The 19,099-nt window shown below is 40.1% G+C and overlaps 1 protein-coding gene across 3 annotated transcripts in view; it reads left to right on the forward strand.

Moving 5' to 3' along the window:
* The window catches only part of SH3D19 (SH3 domain containing 19), an 85,416-nt gene extending 68,649 nt beyond the window's left edge, over positions 1–16,767 (forward strand). For all 3 annotated transcript variants that reach the window (XM_042807571.1, XM_033007229.2, XM_033007230.2), the window contains exons 10-20: positions 195–253; positions 2,577–2,841; positions 4,146–4,214; positions 5,461–5,533; positions 5,848–5,978; positions 8,326–8,384; positions 9,916–10,103; positions 10,370–10,422; positions 10,922–11,108; positions 11,931–12,028; positions 13,362–16,767. In XM_042807571.1, the coding sequence (XP_042663505.1) occupies positions 195–253; positions 2,577–2,841; positions 4,146–4,214; positions 5,461–5,533; positions 5,848–5,978; positions 8,326–8,384; positions 9,916–10,103; positions 10,370–10,422; positions 10,922–11,108; positions 11,931–12,028; positions 13,362–13,478 (1,299 nt within the window). In that variant the 3' untranslated portion in view covers positions 13,479–16,767. The remainder of the gene's footprint in view (positions 1–194; positions 254–2,576; positions 2,842–4,145; positions 4,215–5,460; positions 5,534–5,847; positions 5,979–8,325; positions 8,385–9,915; positions 10,104–10,369; positions 10,423–10,921; positions 11,109–11,930; positions 12,029–13,361) is intronic.
* Positions 16,768–19,099: the final 2,332 nt, after the last annotated feature.

Here is a 19,099-nt window from a genome sequence, read left to right on the forward strand (position 1 = left end):
GTTATTTATGTCCAACAAGACATTAAAAGGCTAGAACACACCATAATACTTATTACCTTATTCCCGGACCTCCAGAAATTCTCGCTTTTCCTGTCTGTAGGATGTAATGCAATATAAGAAATGCAGCATTTAAACAAGGTCATTCTTGTTTCTTAGACTGAAAGAGATGGCTTTTTTCTCTTGAATCTTTGTAGGAGTTGGACCGTTCAGAACAGGGTGGAATGCCTCAGCTAGAACCTGTACTACCCCCAAGGTAAGTGCAATTCTTCAGTGACTCATTTAAAAGTGGCGTTTCTGAGTTAATTTGCCTAGTTAGTCTCACCACAGACACTACCAGCTCTAGCTGTAACTCAGTAGGCTTGAGTGGGTAGAATGCTCACTAATAAATAGGCAGGACCAAGTTGCTGGCTGATTAATACTTGTTTGTACATTATTGGTATGAGTAGGGAGATTATAGGAGGACAGCTGTTTGGCTCTTCAGCTAATGTGCAGTGGCTGCTGACAGTCATTCCTTTCTGCATCTTTAACCTTTTCACCCACAGCTGAACGTAGAACATCCTCTCCTGCATGTTGCTGACCTTTTGATCAGCAGTACTTGCACTTGTGGCCGGGTTTGAGTGGTGAAGGAATGGAGGTGGCAGATGCTGCCAACCCCAAAAAGGGCCAGCACCTTCCCAGAATCACTGGTTAGTTTATACAGATCGCTTCAGCCCTAAAATGCCTGTGAAGGTGTAGAATCAGTGATAACCTTGGGGTTTCATATTCTTTTGAACCAACCGGAAAGAAGATCTGCAGAGGCAAAAGTAGCTGGACCAGCCTTAAATTCAGGTCCTCTAAATTCCAGAGACAAACTGGAGGGAGATAAGGCATTGGCTAGCTAGCCCACTGCAGCTATCTCAGCGTCTGCACTCTAAATCTATGGGTTTAAACACAAGAGTTTGCTCTCTGTCAGGACAAAAGAATCTTTCGGTTATTAAACTTAGTCTACCAATAATAATAATAAGCATTCATTAACAGGAAAGAATGTGGTTGCACCCACAAGGAAACACCTCATTATTGCCCTTTATGGGCTTGTTACTTTCCCCCATTCTGTTTAGCATAATAGAATTCCTGATTCTTCCGATGGTCTCTGGAACTGCAGTAAATGTTTTGTCCTTTCACTCTTCTGCTCAAATGGATTTTTTTTTTTTTTTAATAAGCAATAATAGTTATCTGCATTGCTTGCTAGGGTTTTTTTTGTTTAGTTGAGTTGCCTTACAAGCATATGGGTTGGTTTGTTTCCAGATTTAATGCTTTCTAACTGGGAATTTCTCCTTTTGTCAATATTAAAAATGCTTAGTTTAGGATGAGGCCAGGAAAGGGAAGAGGTGGAAGTTGAACAGAAGTGGAAATTTTTTTTTTTTTTTAATTTAAAAAATAATTCATACTCAAATAGTAATAGAGAACTCTTATCAGGAACATTAATAGAGGACTGTCTTCTCAAGGGGTGGATGACATTCACAAAATATGTCAGGCTACACCAAAGATCCACTAATGCACATTTTTTGTGGTTGATAATTTTTACAGACCCTTGAGGAATTCACACAAGCAAACAATTATTCTGAATTATACTATATGGAAAAAAGAGAGGCAGCTGTAGCAGAAACTTGCAGTAACTGGCCAAAGATTTCCCAATAACAATCAAACAATATTGTATTTTTTGAATAGTGGCAGTACCAGGATTCTTACTAACAGGAAGCCAAAGTTTTATGTTCATAATGCTTGTTTATAACAGAGGTGATTTTTAATTAGCAAATCATTGATTTGGCCACACTCTTTGATTCTAAAAATCATGTCTCGTGTGTGTGTACTGTATAGACAGCTTTTTTTAATCAATGCTTAGTAAGGGGGATTTTTAGGTTTTAAATTGAAAAAAAAAAAAAAAAATACTACTGTCACTTACTAGTCTCTGATTTTGGTTTCTAAACTGCTGGTACACTGAGTGTGGTACCTCCAGCATTGCCAGAAAACTCAAGTATTTTCACTGGTGTTCTCTTTCTGCAGTAGACATCTGTTGCATAAAAATGGTAAATTCTGCTATTGATGCCATTGTGCAAAGTGATGTCATGAGTTTCAGGACAGGCCCAAAAGTCACTTCAGGTACATGACATCCCACGGAATGAGCTAGGCTGATTCCTGAAGACCAGCTAGATCAGCAGAGCTTCTTAGGTCTTTCACTAAAGCTCTCCACCAGAACTCCATCCTGAGGCAGCTGCAGACAAAGCGCTTTCTAAAGGTGGATTGCTGAAAGAAATCCTGCTTATGTAGTGGGCTCCTGAGAAAAATGGCAGGCTGTTGATAAAGTGGTGAGCAGACTTGGAAATATGTAGTCAAAGAATCAGTCTAAGGACTTGCTAGTCCAGTCCCAGTATCTGAAGAGTTCATGTATTCCCGGAGACCTTCAGGCACTACACACTCTACGGCCCACATCATCGTGAGTCACGTTTCCTTACTGCATACTCTATAGCTAGGGCTGTGGTGTGAGGAGGCAGGCTTATTAATATGCATATTTCTCTGATGGTTTGCTGAATTTTTAGGCCTGTGGATGGAAAAATTATACCTGCTCGACCTCCCCCACCTAAAGGTGTTCCTGGAAGGCCACCTCCACCAAAACTGTCTGCAGCCAAGACCACCTCCCATAAAGATGCTCTTTCACGATCTACTTCTGACATCGCTCCAGATAAAAAACCCAGCAAGTTCAGATTGGGACCCAAGAGAGCAAAAACTCAAGTCCTTAAAAGTCCAGATCCAGCCTTACCTCCTAGACCTAAACCAGGTCATCCTCTCTACAATAAATACATGGTGAGAGTTGAGATACACTGTCCGAGACTGTTGTTTATAAAACAGTGCTGGTTAAAATAATGAAAAAGGTAGTAAGGTAGGTTACTGTGATGCAGCTTTCAAAGTGCATCTCTCAGCATGCTATTCCTTAGAAAATACTAATAGATAAATAGTAATAAGGTAATACTGGAGACAGCAATATATACATGCAAAATGTAGATATATGTGTGTGTATATTTTGGTGTATGTATGTAATTTATATTTAATGCATAGCTTTTGGCTTTGGGGGGTTCTTTGTACAGTCACCACTTGTGAATTCTATTACAGGACATAAAATGATGCTAAATAATTGCATTTGTATATTGTTTTTCTCTGTATATGTCAAAATGCTTAAGAAAATTGGGGGAGCATTAGAACTTAAGAAGTTGTTTACCTTGCTTAATCAAGCCTGCAAAGAGAGAGGAATATAATAACATCACTTACCTTACATTTTCATCTTATTGATGCTATCCTTTTTCATTATAAAAATGTTTATTTTTGGTATTGCATGTGTTGTTAGGGAATATTAAATATAAACGGATCGACATTACAGATAAAAAGGAGAGGGTCTTTCCGCAGATGCTTGAAACTGGTCAATGATCAGAGCTACGAGTGCTGTTGTCAAAAAAAGCACCCACAACCTTATCATGAACGACATCAACATTCAGCATGAAGAGGAAGCTTTTTGTTGCCTTCTTTTTGATCTTCACTCCTGCATTTAGATGAAGGTGCAGCAGAGGAGCAAGAAATAGAGAGAAAAATGTATCTATGTGGATGGTAGGAACACCTTTGAGATAAGGGAAGCATGTTGCTTCCTCTCTGGTGTAACCACACCTATTCACATAAGAAGCGCGTGACATACTTTTTTAGATGAGAATTTTTTTTTCAGTAGCAGATCACGAGTAATTCCCTGCTCTCAAGTGTTACGTGCAATGAAATTTTCATCCCAGATTGTTTTTCCAGTGCCCCGCATGACAAACGAATACATTTCTATGTCAGTGTGTTGGTGAACATCATGTACCATATGGTATGATACCAGTTAGGTGGCTAAGAAACTTTTAAAGCAGATGACAACACGTCAGTTTCTCAGAGTGGCAGTTTGTATCACTAGTAGTCTGTTCTGAACACCTTCCAAAGGAGCTTCTCCTCTTTCACTGGACTCCTAAATTAGTTACCTGGAGTATGTGGTTTGAATAGCTCCATCGTCTGACCACTTTCACTGGCAGTGGGAATTTCAGGTGCTTAGAAGTAAAACAAACTTTTCCATTTGCCTTTTTCTATTCAAGCTACCTGTGCCTCATGGAGTTGCCAAGGAAGATTGTCTTCCCAGGAACACTGGAGAACCGCCCTGTAAGGTAAGGAATTTTTTTCTGCTGGTCGATATGTAATGAGCAAGACTTCTGTTGTATCAGGTGCTTTAAAGGTTACACTGAGAAAGGTAATAGTGGTTTATTAAATCCTCGTGTTTCTTTAATAAACACAAAACAACCACCAAAACAAAACCCAGTAATGGCGATTTGCCTTATAGCACAGGGACGTTCTGCTTAGGAGGCAGAGCAACAGTAATTACTTGGAGTGCCAGAAGGGAGATGAAATTGGTCAAGTTCCTCTGTCTCATAGGAAGATAATCACTCCCTTGGCTGAGTATCTGAAAAACGGGCAAAAGATAAACGAGTAGTTTTCTGAAGTGGCTGTACATGATATATCAGTGAATTGGCTTTGACGTACGGACTTCAAAGTATTTTCCTCTCTGCTTCTAGAGAACTTAACCTGTTTTTAGGGCATGACTGTATTAATATTAAATAGCTAGTATAAATTATAGCTATAAGAAGCCTTTTTGATTATTATCAGAAATCTACATGGCTGAAATAGAAATCTATGCAATCTGTTGTCATCTGTTGTAATTCATATTATTCTGGCCTTATCTTTGTTCGTGTTGGGATTTTTGGTTGGGTTTTCTGTGCGCAATGAATTACTTTGAATATAATTCACACACAGTGATTGTCATCAGTACAGTCTAAAAATTCCTAGTGGATGGGATAGAGAGGAAGGCTCAGCATTTTGAATATGATTTCCCTTTATAAAGTTCCAACAACAAAATTGTTATTTCTCCTCAGCATCATCTTCCTGTAAGCAAAGGCCTAGTGGCTGGCTCGCCCCTCTAAAATGCTTGGCAGTCGGCTGATGTGCTGCCCCTGCTGGGGAGAGCTGGGCTGGGGCGTCCTCTCTGAGCAAGGAACGGGGCAAAATTTGGCCCCAATCCTTGCAGTGAGAGTTGATACCAGTGTTCCAGGTTTCTGACCCACAGAGATAGCTGAGGCTTTGTCCGTACTGGGAAAAGCTACATGCCTTCCCTTCCTTTTACTGCCTCAGAAGTAGATTTTGGTGAAATGCATTCTGGTTTACACTGGCGAAAGGCATACAGAATTCAAACCCACAGCTGTATGACCAATACTCACTGTTGGCTCCAAAGGTGATTCTCTGATACCAGAACAGCATTGTGTCCAAAGTCAGAAAATTACTTTCAGAGTACGTAACATAGAATCTCTGTTAGTATCTTCCATGATTTATAAACTACTTGGATTTATTTGTTGTTGTCAGGATTCAAACCACCCTCCAAAAGTTCCTGACACAAGTGCACCTCATGCTGTAGTCCTGCATGATTTTCCTGCAGGTAAGCAAATGTGAATATTCTGGAAGCTTGTTTTACTTCAGGACTTTCAAATGGGAATTTTCTTAGGAATTAGTGTGTAAAAATTATGAGGAAGCTCAGCCTGCAAGATCTGCATGTAGAGTTGTTCAAATCCATGGGTTTATCTGTAGTTGGGCCAGTCTTTTAGTTAAAGCTAACTGATTTATTGAGCATAATTAAGACTTTTTGAAAACTCATTCTGATTTTGCCTGTGGTATTTATATGAAGAAGGTTTTACTTAGAGAAAATCAATGAGAGTGACAACTACCATTAACTGAAATGATGCTGTCTTACAGAGCATGCTGATGACTTGGACCTTCATTCTGGAGACACCGTTTGTCTTTTGGAGAAAATCGATAATGAGTGGTACAGAGGAAAATGTGGGAATCACACAGGGATATTTCCTGCCAGCTTTGTTAAAGTAGTTGTATGTAGACTTTGTATACGTTGCTACATAAGATCCTGTTGTGTTTGTTTTCTGGTTCTATGTTACCATAGCTCCTGTGTGCTTAACTCCATTCTGTGCTTAGATAATCTCTTTTCCCTCTGGCAGCACAGAAGACATATCAACTTGTTTGTATGGTATTAGAAAGATGCTTGACTTGGCACGACCAGCTTGAGTTATGGGGATTATTTTGCTGCTAATTTGAAGCCAAGTGAGAAAATCATGGCCCTCACCAGATTCTCTTTGTTAACCTGTGTAGTTTCTCAGGGTCTACAGAGCAGATTATTTTCCACATCTGCGTATAAGAATCAACACTCAGTAAGATGGTTGACTCTCCCCACCCCCCCAGCTTCTCTCATTTTCTTGTCCCTTGAACTGTATTGGAATCACCACTTTTATAGCCATGTAGTAAACTAGGTCAGGGCAGCAGTTGGGCCCAATGAAACATCTTTCTTTTTCTTCCTAGAATATTTTTTTTCCAGCTGGATCAATTCACCTAAGCAGCTTAGTGAGTGGCTGCACAAATGGTTGTGCTGGCCCAGGGGAAAAAGGTTGTGTTGTTGCAAATGAGCAGCTTAAAGCAATCCTGTTACTGCGTGTGACACTCGACAGTAAATGTCAGGCAAGAGACAGGTGCTGGTTTAGAGCCCAACGGCAATTAACTGAGTGCCTCACCTTTAAAAGATACGGTATGGTCCAGTGCATCAAAAGCTGGGTCAAATCTATTGCAAGCCTGAGACTGAAGTCCGTTTTTGTGACAGCAGAAAGGGCTGTTGGGCTATCCACACCAGCCAGCTGGGCACGGGGGAATGCTGCAGTGACGGTGTATGGCTGGGCACTACAGGCAGTGAGCGTCTGTGTCAAGCCAGGAGAGGTGGCAGAGATGAGCACTGCTGCTACGTGGACAATACCAAGGCTTTGGTAACCGTCAGGGAGTGCAGGGTGTCTGGTTAGTTTGTAATGGTGTTATTGGAGACAGATTTTAAGTTCTGAGAGGTGCTGGAGAATAAAAACAAAACTCGGGGTTAGTGATAGTGGAACCATACTCGATTCGCTTTCACGAGAAAGATTTATTAGCTAAATTGGTTAGCAGTTTCTACACAGACCAACAAGTTAATTTAAAAGCTCTTGTTAATACTGATGGTTAATAGAGAACTCAAGATTTCATGTTGAAGCAGTGGAATGAGTATTTGGGGTCAAAATCAGCATTGATACAAACAGATACAACTTCATAAAAGAGAGGGAAGATGCGTTTCAAATTTCTGTTTGAGCTGTAAAAGGTGGTTACCCTTTGAGTGCAAAAACCTGTTGTTTCAGCAAAATTAAAAAAAAAAAAAAAAAACAACAACCAAACAACCAAAAAAACCCACAAAAAACAACCCCAAAAAACCCCTGCAGTACATGAGGCTAATTCTCCTGTTCATTCATGTCAGATTTGATCTTGATACAAGGTCTCTGTACAATACACTATAGTGTGTTTTACAGTATTGAGCTGGGTAGTAGCTTAGGTCTGAACACCTAACACTAATACATGGTTATTACTTCCCACAGAACCTCCAGAGCACACAGGTACCAGGCTCCTCTGGCAAGAGCACTGCAAAGATGATTTGTCCTAAAAGGCAGCTTGATTTCCTCCAGTTCTTCACATAAGCTAATGAAACATTCTTGTTGATTTTTATGGGAACTGGCTCATGCGATAGTGAGCTGTAACCCAGAGCTGCTTGCCAGGGTCTCTAGGCTTTTGTAGTCTTATGCATCTCACCACCAAAAATACAGTTGAAGTCCTCTCATGATAAGGGACTTGAATGCAGTCTGATACATCTATGTATTGATTTTCTAGCTTATATTTCTCCAATTCAAGTAAGATTTGAGATGTATTTTTGTTTGGAGGACAGCTGGCTACCAAAGCCCAGAAAGGATAAGTGTAAACAATAATTCTGTCTATTGTGACATACTGTGCTAGTAAATAGTGAAAGGAATTACCAGTTGAAAGTTGGGAGCTAAATGCAACAACATGTAGTAGCATCCAGTCCCATATTCTGTCAATCAATCATGCCACAAGTAGACACAGTAAAACAGAAAACATCAAGTAGTGCTCCTTGTTTGCATGAGATTGAAAAATGAGAAATCGGGCACACAAAACTGAGGGCTACATTAATGTGGTCATATATCATAGAATGCCAGGGACTACAGAGCATCCCATGGAAGTCATAACTGGAGCTGATGCTTAGCTAAAAAATAGATTATTTTAACCAGTTCTAAGTTTATTGTAGTTACATTGCTGTGAGCTTGAAATGGAAGAATTTACTTAATTTTGTTGTCTTAATAGATTGATGTTCCTGAAGAAGCCAACCGGAAAAAAATACCCTGTTCATCACGATGTATAAAGTGAGTTAGATTTTATTTTCTTTCTCATGGTGATTTACTAGGAAGTAAAAAGAAAGGTAACTTTGAAGCAGGTGTTATCTGCACCAAGGTTAATATGGTTAACAGTTTCTTCACCAAAATATATTTTAAAAATTAAGCTCTCAAAACTGAAAGTTTATGTTTTAATAAAACTCATATTCAGGTAAAAAAAACAAAACAAAACAAAACAAAACTAAAAACTCACTTCATGGCTTCAAAAAATTGGTAATCACTTTTTCTTTATGATAATGTTTATAAAGATATAGTCCCCATTGCTCACTTTCCTTCCTCTTACGAGCTGTATTAGAAGAGCATTTCTCATAATTTTTTACTGAAAATTGGTTACAGAAACCGTGAACCAATCTAATGAACTTCAGCAGCACTGCACTCTCCTCTCTTTGCTCCTGGCCTTGCTACTTTCTTCCAGTGTCCTCGTAAGATGTACCATGGTAGTAGGGCTCCTACTCATATGAAAGAACTAGATAAAATGGAGCAGAATATAACTGTACTTTAAGTAGAGAAACCTATCTAACCTTAAAGTCTACAACTATACGGGTGACTCCAAAGTTCCCCAGATCAAATTATCAAATGTTCTTCAAGCACGTTCATTCCTGATTTACAAATGACTTGTACTAAGATTTGTGCGCAAGGTACAACTTTCCATGCTATTTTTACTCAACAATGATTTATTGGATTTTGTCATCATTCACTGCAGCAATTGAAGCAAATTCAGGCAGAGGCAGAAAGTACTAGTATCAGGGGGATCATTCAGTTTGTTCTTCAGGTCGAGCTTGGCTTGTCTTAAACTTTAAAAGCTGCTTCTGCAGCTGAAAAAGGAACAGGAAGTGCTAGCTCTGTCTTGAAGCTTTTGCAAAGATACGAGTGGGGGACAGGGGTGGCAATCAAGCTTCTTACATTGCTTGTGTGCGATGATGCTACAGAAAGCATTAAAGCCTGCTATCGCTTTTTTTCCAGCATGGTATTTCTGATAAATCAAAAATTTTCTTAATTTATTAAATTTATTGCATTAGTTTATTAAATTATTAATTCTATTTAAGTGACGAGAAAAAAATTCCTTTTCTTTCAGTATTATACCAAATTGTGTAAAATGTATCAAATACCTTGATGTCTCTTTCTTTGATAGATAAGTTATTTCCCCATGTCTGGGATAGATTTTACAGAATAAAGTTTATCAAAGTAGATTAAAAACTAGCTTCTCCCTATGAAACCTTCCTGTATTTGGAATTTGGGACAACTATACCGCACACGGGCCCCCACCTCCCCATGTTTGATTGCATCTAAATTGGATGCTAATTGGGATGCAGAAATTGCTCCTCCAGACTCCATATTCATCCTCCTCAGAAAGCAGAGATGAGAACCAGGGCTAGACCTCCAGTTTCCACCTGTTCTACCTTCAGTGCATTCTGTCATCATTTTAATGAAAGGTACCAAGCCATACTTTGCACAATGCTGCCTTGTTATTAAGTGGACAATTTCTCTTTTGTTTGTGCAGAGGCCCAAGATGTGTAGCACGATTTGAATATATTGGAGATCAGAAAGATGAACTCAGTTTTTCAGAAGGTGAATCTATTATCCTTAAAGAATATGTAAATGAAGAGTGGGCCAAAGGAGAGCTCAGAGGCACATCTGGAATTTTCCCCTTGAACTTTGTGGAAGTAATTGAAGATCTGCCTGAAACAGGTATGACTATCTCTACGTAAAATCTTCAAGAACATGGTTTTGTACTGCATGCATACAGGCAGCATATAGGAGATAAGTCCAGAGAAAATGAATGCAAGAAAGAGGTAGAAAGGGAGAGAAGACAGATTAAAAAAAAAAATCAAAAGGAATAGTAGGGCTTCTTACAAAGCTATTCTTAATAATCACTTTGAATATCTAAGATCTCTATCATGAGTAATGTGGAAGTAGTCACTGCTGGTGTTCTAAGTTGTGCTTTACTTATACAGGTACAGGAGCAGCACTGAAGAACAAGGTGGAGGTTTCTTCTTCCCTTCCTCAGGTAATAAAGTTTTAGAGGTGAGGGCCAGAATTTACATAGTGGTTTCACCACTTTACATAAATTTTCTATTAGCTGCACAACTTTAACCTGAAAGTAACACAATTCCCACAGCACACAATGCTGCATGGTCACATTTTGACAGTTGGCCTAAACTGATTGAATTCATAGCTTCTGGCAAATTAGCCTAAGTAAACTTTAATCCTTTGTGCTTAAGCAAATTCTTCTTAGCTCTATTTTAAGTATTGCTGCAGTGATCTAATTTTGAATTTTTTAATCCTGTCCCCTGCTACCATTGATAAAAAGGAATGTGTCTGAGCCTAGATTAAATTCCGTGGTAATTGCTGAAATGCCATTCTAGTCTACATCTGCAGTGACACTGTTGTATGAGAGAAAGTCAGGACACCCGTGTTCTATATAGCTGCTTTCACCAGTATCCATCAGCTTATGGGCTCCATTAATGCTTCTATAATTAATGCATTTCTTCTGTTCACTTGAATAGAACAACAGACACTCAGTAGAGTGGTGTGAAGCACTTCATGATTTTACAGCAGAAACCAAAGATGATTTATCCTTTAAAAAGGGAGACTACATCCAAATACTGGAACAAGTAGATTCAGAGTGGTATAGAGGAAGACTGAATGAGAAGGAAGGGATTTTCCCGGCAGTTTTTGTTCAGACCTGCTCAGGTACAGTGCTCCTACTAGATGACAATTCATTATTCTTTGGGTAGTGACAATCTGACAAGACAGAGTTCTGGGAGAACCCAACTGTTCCATTGCCTTAACAAGCCACGCACCACCAGAGTCCTTAATATCCTGAAGCTAAACCAAGTATTGAACCACCCTCTCTGGTAATGGCAATATAATGCTCTAGTCAGCAAGTAATCAGGGAGGTGATAGACATGCTGGAACACTTTTAAAGTGTGGTTTGGGCACAGGCATGACAGGGCCATTGAGGTGCCTGTAGTAAGATGGGGTGGAGCTAGGTTCTCCCCCAGCTGAAGAGAAACACTGCAGCTGTGTCTTGGTCCAAAACTATTGTAATCACCTTGCTGAAGCAAGGAGCGAAGGGTGCTTGCTCTCCTCTAGCTTCAGTTTGGCCTCCAAACCAACGCAGTCAAAACCTTCACAGAAGACACAGAAAATCACCATTTTTTCCCCATAGTTTTTGCACATAAACCCCTCCTTTTCCACTTAACTGGCAAATAGCACACCCCGTGCCACTTCATATCCAAGTACAAAGAGGAAAAGACAGCTTTTATTAGATATCATCAATGGAAAGTTCAAGTTAGTTAACTTTAAATTTAATCCTCTCAGAAGCAGAACTCTGAACGTGTTAGTACTGTAAAACGAACTGGCATCAGCAGAGATTACTTAGTAGCAATAGTAATAATATCTGGACATGCTGAGGCACACTGGTGGGGAGAAAACCTGGGAATGACAGGAAACATCTCCAAAAATCTTTATTTCACTCCAATCCATATACCTTGTCTTGTCCATGTTCCACAGCCAGGGTGGAGCTGTCACAGGCTGTAGGAGGGAAGAAGGGAAAAGCCAAAGCTCTTTATGATTTTCATGGAGAAAATGAAGATGAGCTTTCCTTCAAAGTAAGTACTGCTCTCAGCCCAATTTTTCAAAAGGTCTTAATGCTCCTGAAGAATGCTAAAAGTAAGATTTATCTACTGTGAAAACAGGCACATAGCCACAATGTGAAAGAATGAAGCGCACACAGAATAGGCATAGATACGAACACATTTGATAAATGGGTCTCAAATTTTTGCCCTTACCAGTTCTGTTTCACATTGGCAAAATCTTCATTGGAAAGAGGTCAGGAGTCACAGTAGTCCTTTGTCTTCTCTGATCCAGCAAACATGACAAGACAAACCAACCTCACTTTGCAGTACATTTAGTTCTTGGCCAGCTGATATAGGTCAAGGGAGCCTCTTTAAAGAGAAAAGGCAGTGAGAAGGAAGATGAATAAGAGTGCCAGTGCTACAGCAGCAGTGCCTCTAAGGGACACCTACTACAAAATCTAAAAGTTTGGAAGCACAAGACAGTTGCCATGGGAGCAAGGGGAGAAATGAAATACTTGCTGGATGCCCAGATAATATTAAGAAGCATGAACAAGAAACAGCATGCCCTTGTAGATTCAAAGTCGTGATTTAGGTAACTGTGTCCTCAAAAGCAAATTTCAGAGAAAGAGCAGACTTTCACAGCAGGCACAAAATTGTGTTTATCAGCTGGAACGCACTATTTTCTCTTCTTAAAACTAGCAAAATAATGAGTTTTAAGTGTTATGCAGCCTGCAATGCTGAAAGGATAAATGATTCTTTATTCTTTAAAGCAGAAAAGGGAAACAGAGTTACTGGAAGAAGGGCCAGGGCTATGACAATACTTCAGATGAAGGGTGGGGCATGGGACAATGAAAACATGAACAAGGATCAAACATGAGGAGCTGCAGTTTATTTTAAACAGGCACACTGAGCTACTTAGACAACTGGTTTCTTTTTTGGGGAAAGGAAAGTTTCCAAAGGAAAGAGGAAAGTTTCTAAGTGCTGGAAAATATTGAGACTAAATTGGGAAAAAAGAAAAAAGTCTTTGAAGTGTTCTGAGAAAAGAAACCTTCATAACAGAACAGGGAAACACACTGCAAAAACAAGTAAGGCAGGGGGGGCCACCTCTCTAACGTACCTACCTACCTGGAGAGCTTAAGCAATGCAAGAAGTCATCCAGCAGTACTACTTTCCCCTTCAGGAAGGTGGTGATTTTTCAGTAGACAAGTATTTACCAAGAGAAGCTTTGGCTGGTTTCAGCAGAAGAGACTGGTGACGCCCTGCTTCTATTTGATTGATATTAATTGCTTCTGAATAGCATCAGCTCTGTATGCATTAACACTGCACCTGTAAGCTGTACTGGCTCACGTTCCTCCTTCTCTTACAGGCAGGTGATACAATAACAGAGCTGGAAGCTGTAGATGAAGACTGGATGAGTGGAGAGATACGAGGAAGGTCTGGGATATTTCCCAAGAACTTTGTTCAGATTTTAAAAACACCATGAAGTGTTGCCTCCCTTTGCACTCCCTACATGTGGGAGAGAATGTTTTCTATCCTAAAGGCACAGGAAAGATATCAGCGTGTTTTGACTATCGATGTTTTGCACTACTTTTTCTAGACAGTCATACTAGTATCTTGAAGTCAAATAAGAAAACTTGAGTCTTTTGTGACCGTGTACGTAGTCATGCTTCATGAACGCTCTGAGAGCAAATACAAGCAGGATTTTTAGTGGTTTCCAACTAGGGAAACACTGTGGTGCAACACCATTTTAACTTAAATATCATTCTAGTATGTTTACTATCTGGTATTACATTTATCATGCACAAAGTCTGCATAAAGTAAGCTGCTTGGGGCTTTTTAAAAAAACTTTTTAAAATCTAAACTTAAAAAAATTATTTTTAAGATATAATTACAGTACTCAGTATGTAGATCAAGTTTGATATTCAGGTTTCATTACTGCTTCAGTTCCACATTAGCAGTAGAATCCACTTGTTTTAGGACTTATAGGATAAGGAAGATAATGGATACTTCATAGTAGAAAAATATCAAATTAATACTGGTAAGAGGGAAAACTCAGAAGCAAATCCTTGTGTAGTATTTTTCTATTTTTAGCCCAAGCTGCTCATACAGGAAGATCACAAAAGTAAAACTTCAAGTATTTTGCCTCTTAACAAGTAATGTTCAAAATTGGTATAAAATCATCCGAGACCTTCTCCCCTTCCCCCTGAATCCTCTCCAGATCCAGGTTTAGATTTTTCTACTGCCTGCTGCTGTGGGAGCGCCATCATTCCCTTCTTTGCCAGCTGAAGTTAGCTGTGGCAGACACAGTGTTTACCAAGCTCTCTCAGATCTCCTCCATGTAGTAGCTGCACTATTCCAACTATTTGCCCCTCCACCCCCTTCATGTAAGGAGAAAGCCAGTCTTCACTCAGTCTGCATTTCATTTGTCACTCAAGCACTGGAACATACTTCAGTAACACTATTCCTATCCTTAACATGAAGGATATTATACAGCCTTGGTTTCAGCTTTCAGCAGACATGGAATTAGTTTGCAGTTTGTTACCACATACCAACTATACTGAGCATAATTATAACTGGTCTGTCGAGGCCTCGAGGAAAACATGCCTGGCAAGAGGTTACTTACTTCAAGAAGCTCTAAAAAAGGCATTTAGTAAAAAGCAGCAGTGAGACTTGAACGACAAAGTAAGGCATGACTGAGGTAGCTTCATGTTATAGGAACTTCTGGTAGTAAATTCCTTTTTCCAACACTTGGCTTCTGACAAAATAGTTAAATGCATCTTGATTAACTGCTAACTTCATCAGACTGGAACAGAAAAAATTATGCTGCAGGTGGCTCCTTCATTGCTGGCAGTATTCCATCACTTTTGTACTATGTAACAAAAAAGAACCAGTAAGCCCTCAGCACCAGTCATTACTTCAGAGATCCAGGTCACTGGGTGTCAAGACAGCCTTACAAGATTTTAATTTGTGGGTCTAGAAGTTCAGATTGCAAGAGGGCCAAAACTTGAGTGGTGGATGGAGACTGGAAACTAGAATCACGACTGACCTTGAGACGGTTTTGACTTAAGTCATGAGCCTGCCTACAACTTTATCGGTACAAGGTCTGAGTATTACAGCAACAAATACCTCCCCCTGCAAAACATCGGGATGCATTTATACTGGTGTCTAAGCCAGCTGGTGAGGGCAGCCCCCCCACCCTCCGCACTGCCCTTTGGTTACCGCCGCAGCGGGCAGAAACAAGCTCACAGCCAGGATGGGACCGGAGGGCTGCCCGCCCCAGGGAACAGGCGTCCAGCTCGGGAGCGGAGCGGAGCTTCCCCTGACCTGAGCACGAGGAACAGGCAGCACAGACACCAGGGGCCCCCGGCACCGTTCCGCTCTGGGGAGAGGCCACAGCACTTGCAGATATAGACGCAGGCATTAGGGCCCCCCCAGGGCCCCCCCCCCCCCCATCTTCTTCCTCCAGAAGCTTCATGTACATGAAGCGTTGTGTATTTAAACTGCACCAGTAGCATTCACACAATCAGGGGATGAAGATCATACAAAGTTTTCTGATGTGACAAGAACTGGATTTCTGCTTTCATTAAGGGGATTAACCTTATAAAAACTACTATGAATTATGTGCTATTCTAGAAAGATAAAAACATGACAATTTATACAGCTTTATTCAGTTTTACCATTCCCAAACAAGCCTAGTTTAATTCAACAGGAGTTCTGGATAATGTAAGTCCTCCTTCCCAGTCTCCAGGCTCTCCTGTCAGATTTCAAGTGTTCGTACTGTTTATTCCAATAAAATACCTCTCTCCTAGAGAAATCTGAGGAAAAACATGTAGACAGATAGTTTTCCTGACTCCTGCAAGCCCACTCAAGACTTTTCAACCATAAACTTTCAGTGGCTCACCCTATTAAAACAGGCTTCTTCCACCCAACGCATTTCTTGACCTGCAGTGAGCACAGCAGGGGGAGAAGAGCAGAACCAAGCAAAGCCCACAGCAACAGAATACCCAGGTCCTCCAAAGACAGACCATGTCATTGCAGTGGTGGACGAGGCTTAAGTGTAAGACATTTACTTACTGTTTGTCTGGCAGTTTTCTAATATTTTGATACAAGTCTCAAAAGTAGAACTGAATTTTTCTATTTTCAATTTTCTCTTCCCTGTTTTTATAACTGTGTATTGACCTATTGTTTTTGTAACTTCCACTGAACGTTTAGTCAGTGCCTGGCAGTAGATAAGACCATGCTGCTTTATTTTAATCATCTCCTCCCTATTATGCAGGGCAGGAAGAGCAGCAAAGCCTTATCTTCAGAGCAAGGAGTGACATCTAAAGGCTGCTTGCATTACTGCAAGCAGGTAAGACCGTATTTATTAAAGCCAAAAGAAGGGATTTTCTTAAGACTTGATGCCTAATATCACCATGAAACTGCATACAGTTTGTAACATAAAATTCCTAAAGTGTACAGTTCATAATCTGAAAAAAAAAAAATCTGAGAATGAGATGGAGCACAAATCTCAACTGCAATATAGTAGCAAATTTCAGCTGTAACCTTGAAATTCAGCTAGACCTCTACATGTTAGTATGTTAATAAAAGCCTTATTTCTCAAAGTGTTTTCTGTTTGACCCACCCTCTGGAAATACCTTCAGGAAGACATCTTTGTTCTGTGTACAATTAACAGTGTCCTAAATAAATCTTTGTTAAGTCCAGTAAGTTTGTTATGGTACCTCTGTAAATTAAGTATGTATTTAACCAATAAAATTTTTATAATTAAGTGATGATGGCATTTTTATTGTCTTATGCTGTGTGGAGAGCTGATCTTTCCACGTGACATGACAGCTTAACGGATCTCATTCTGCTTATGTATTTAATCCAACAGCAAAAAAAAAAAAAAATCCTACTGCCAAACAAATAATATATCACATCCCTTTACATGTAGTCCAGACCCCTCAAGACTCCGGACGGCTTTAACAGGGTTTAACCCTTCGGATTTGGGTACGTTTCACACGTGCCACCTGCAGAATCTATGGTATTTGCTACCTGCAGCAAGCAGCCATCGTCGCAGGCTATCGCACAAGATGGTGATGCTCAACTCTTGCTGTGGCAACATCACTTATGACAAAGACATGGACTGACCCTGAGCCAATCAGCCATTCCACACAGTCAGCTGTGCTCTGCTGATTGCTGCTATTCATACACCATCATTTTTCAGCTGATATTCATACAGAGAATAGAGAGGATGCCCCAGATTCTCCTTCCTGATTACTTTTCCCACCATCTGAAATAATTTTATAAAGCATGCATTTACCCAGAGTGCCTACGTGGCAATGCCGGCAGTCTCTACTGTTCCAAAAAACTGATTTTAAAACCTGAAAAAAGCATCCAGAATCCTCTTGGAGAAGCCTTTTTGCAACATATAGTCCTCAGATGTACAGCTGAAGGCAGAAGTAACAGCATAACAGACATGCAAGTTTCCAGAAATGAATGTAGAAACCACCCCTTAGGATTTGTAACTCTCCTTGTCTAGAGCGCCCAGGCCAGTGCAGTGCCTTACAGTGTGTCTGGTGGCACTGTCGTGAAGCAGAGAAAATGCAGCCAATGCACAGCCATTACTAGAAAGCTCTGACAGGCCCTACTGTAATGCAGGACTTGAATATATGCACGTGTGTATGTATATATATATATATATATATATACACATACACACACCTGCATTAAAACTGTAGTACATTCAAGGATTTTCAATCTCTCCACACTTAGCCTAAATCACCTGGGTTGTTTTGGTTTTTTTTTTTTTTAAAGTTTTAGTTTTTGTTAAGGGGCATTTGTTGCAGTTTATGGCTTCAAGAATATGACTGTCTGGGACTCTTGGAGGGGAACAATACCTGTCTCAACACTACAGATGAAGAGAGCAACGAAGATTAAAAGCAGCACTATTCCTTTCCCCTGTTTTGGCACCAGTGAGTTTGGAGCACTCGTTACCCTTCCACCACACAAACTGTAAAAAGCAGAACAAGTAGGTCTGTATTGGCAACCCAGTAAAGATGGTTACCGGAATATTACGTCACAGGCTATTCTAAGTATCATCCCCGGTATTAAAATATTAACTCAGAATCACAACATTACATCACATCACCTGCAATCTTCTAAATTAATTGGAAAACATTATTTTTCTTTAGCATATTTGCTCCAAACCAGAATTAGCAAGTAGGAAAGGGTGAAAATCCCCAACACTTAAGAGTACAGCTCTCCCAGGTGGTAGCATCCCTCTTTTCCCCTAGTATCTTTGTTGCAATGGTAACATTTAGTTGCTTTCCTCCATTTCTTGGCCATTTCACAGCTGACTGCAAGAGCCACCACTATCTCAGTGACCTCCCCATATCAGCCCGTACCATTCTGTTCTCAGGTTTTAAATCACAAGCTTACCAACAATTTAACGGCACAAAGTTTAGCTTTGTTGCCCAGTGCCAAACAAAACATGCTCACAGTGCAAAATATTCCTTGTTTTAGCCAGAAAAAAACACACCCTGCAACTTTTATGCTGGCATAAACTGAACAAGCATCAAAAAATGTTATCCGATAAGGGAAAAAGCACTCTTAAAATGACTCAGATCACTTAATTGTGCTTTATTTTCAGAACACAGACCACTGTCTTCCTATGGTAGAATTTTTTCCCCCTGAAGTTCCGCAGGTTTTTCAACTGTGATTATGGTTACCCTGCAGTTCTGACAGAGGCTATAAAAATACATACAACCCCACTTTTAAGCATATTCTGCATCCCTACACTGCTGAAAACCAACGCTGCTTCCATAATCAAAATTGTAACTTAAAAAGATCTTTTAACACCTTTTGACTATCAGAGGCCAATCTATCCCATGAGAGGTTGTATCACATTGCCACCAAGAAGCTTAAACACACACACAGGTAATTCTCCAAGTGGCCTGGATAAATCCTGAAGACTTCCTTATAATAACAACCTCTCAACAGTACATTTCCCTGTGTGGCACTCCGTTTGCCCTGCACAATGCTCCTTTGTGAAGCACCTTTCACCAATACCACCTCTACACGCATCCACAGTATTTCTTCTGAGAGGACCAAAATTACTGTGGA

The sequence above is a fragment of the Tyto alba genome, unplaced genomic scaffold (assembly GCF_018691265.1).
Source record: "Tyto alba isolate M040663 unplaced genomic scaffold, T.alba_DEE_v4.0 Super-Scaffold_6, whole genome shotgun sequence".
Lineage (NCBI taxonomy): Eukaryota > Metazoa > Chordata > Aves > Strigiformes > Tytonidae > Tyto > Tyto alba.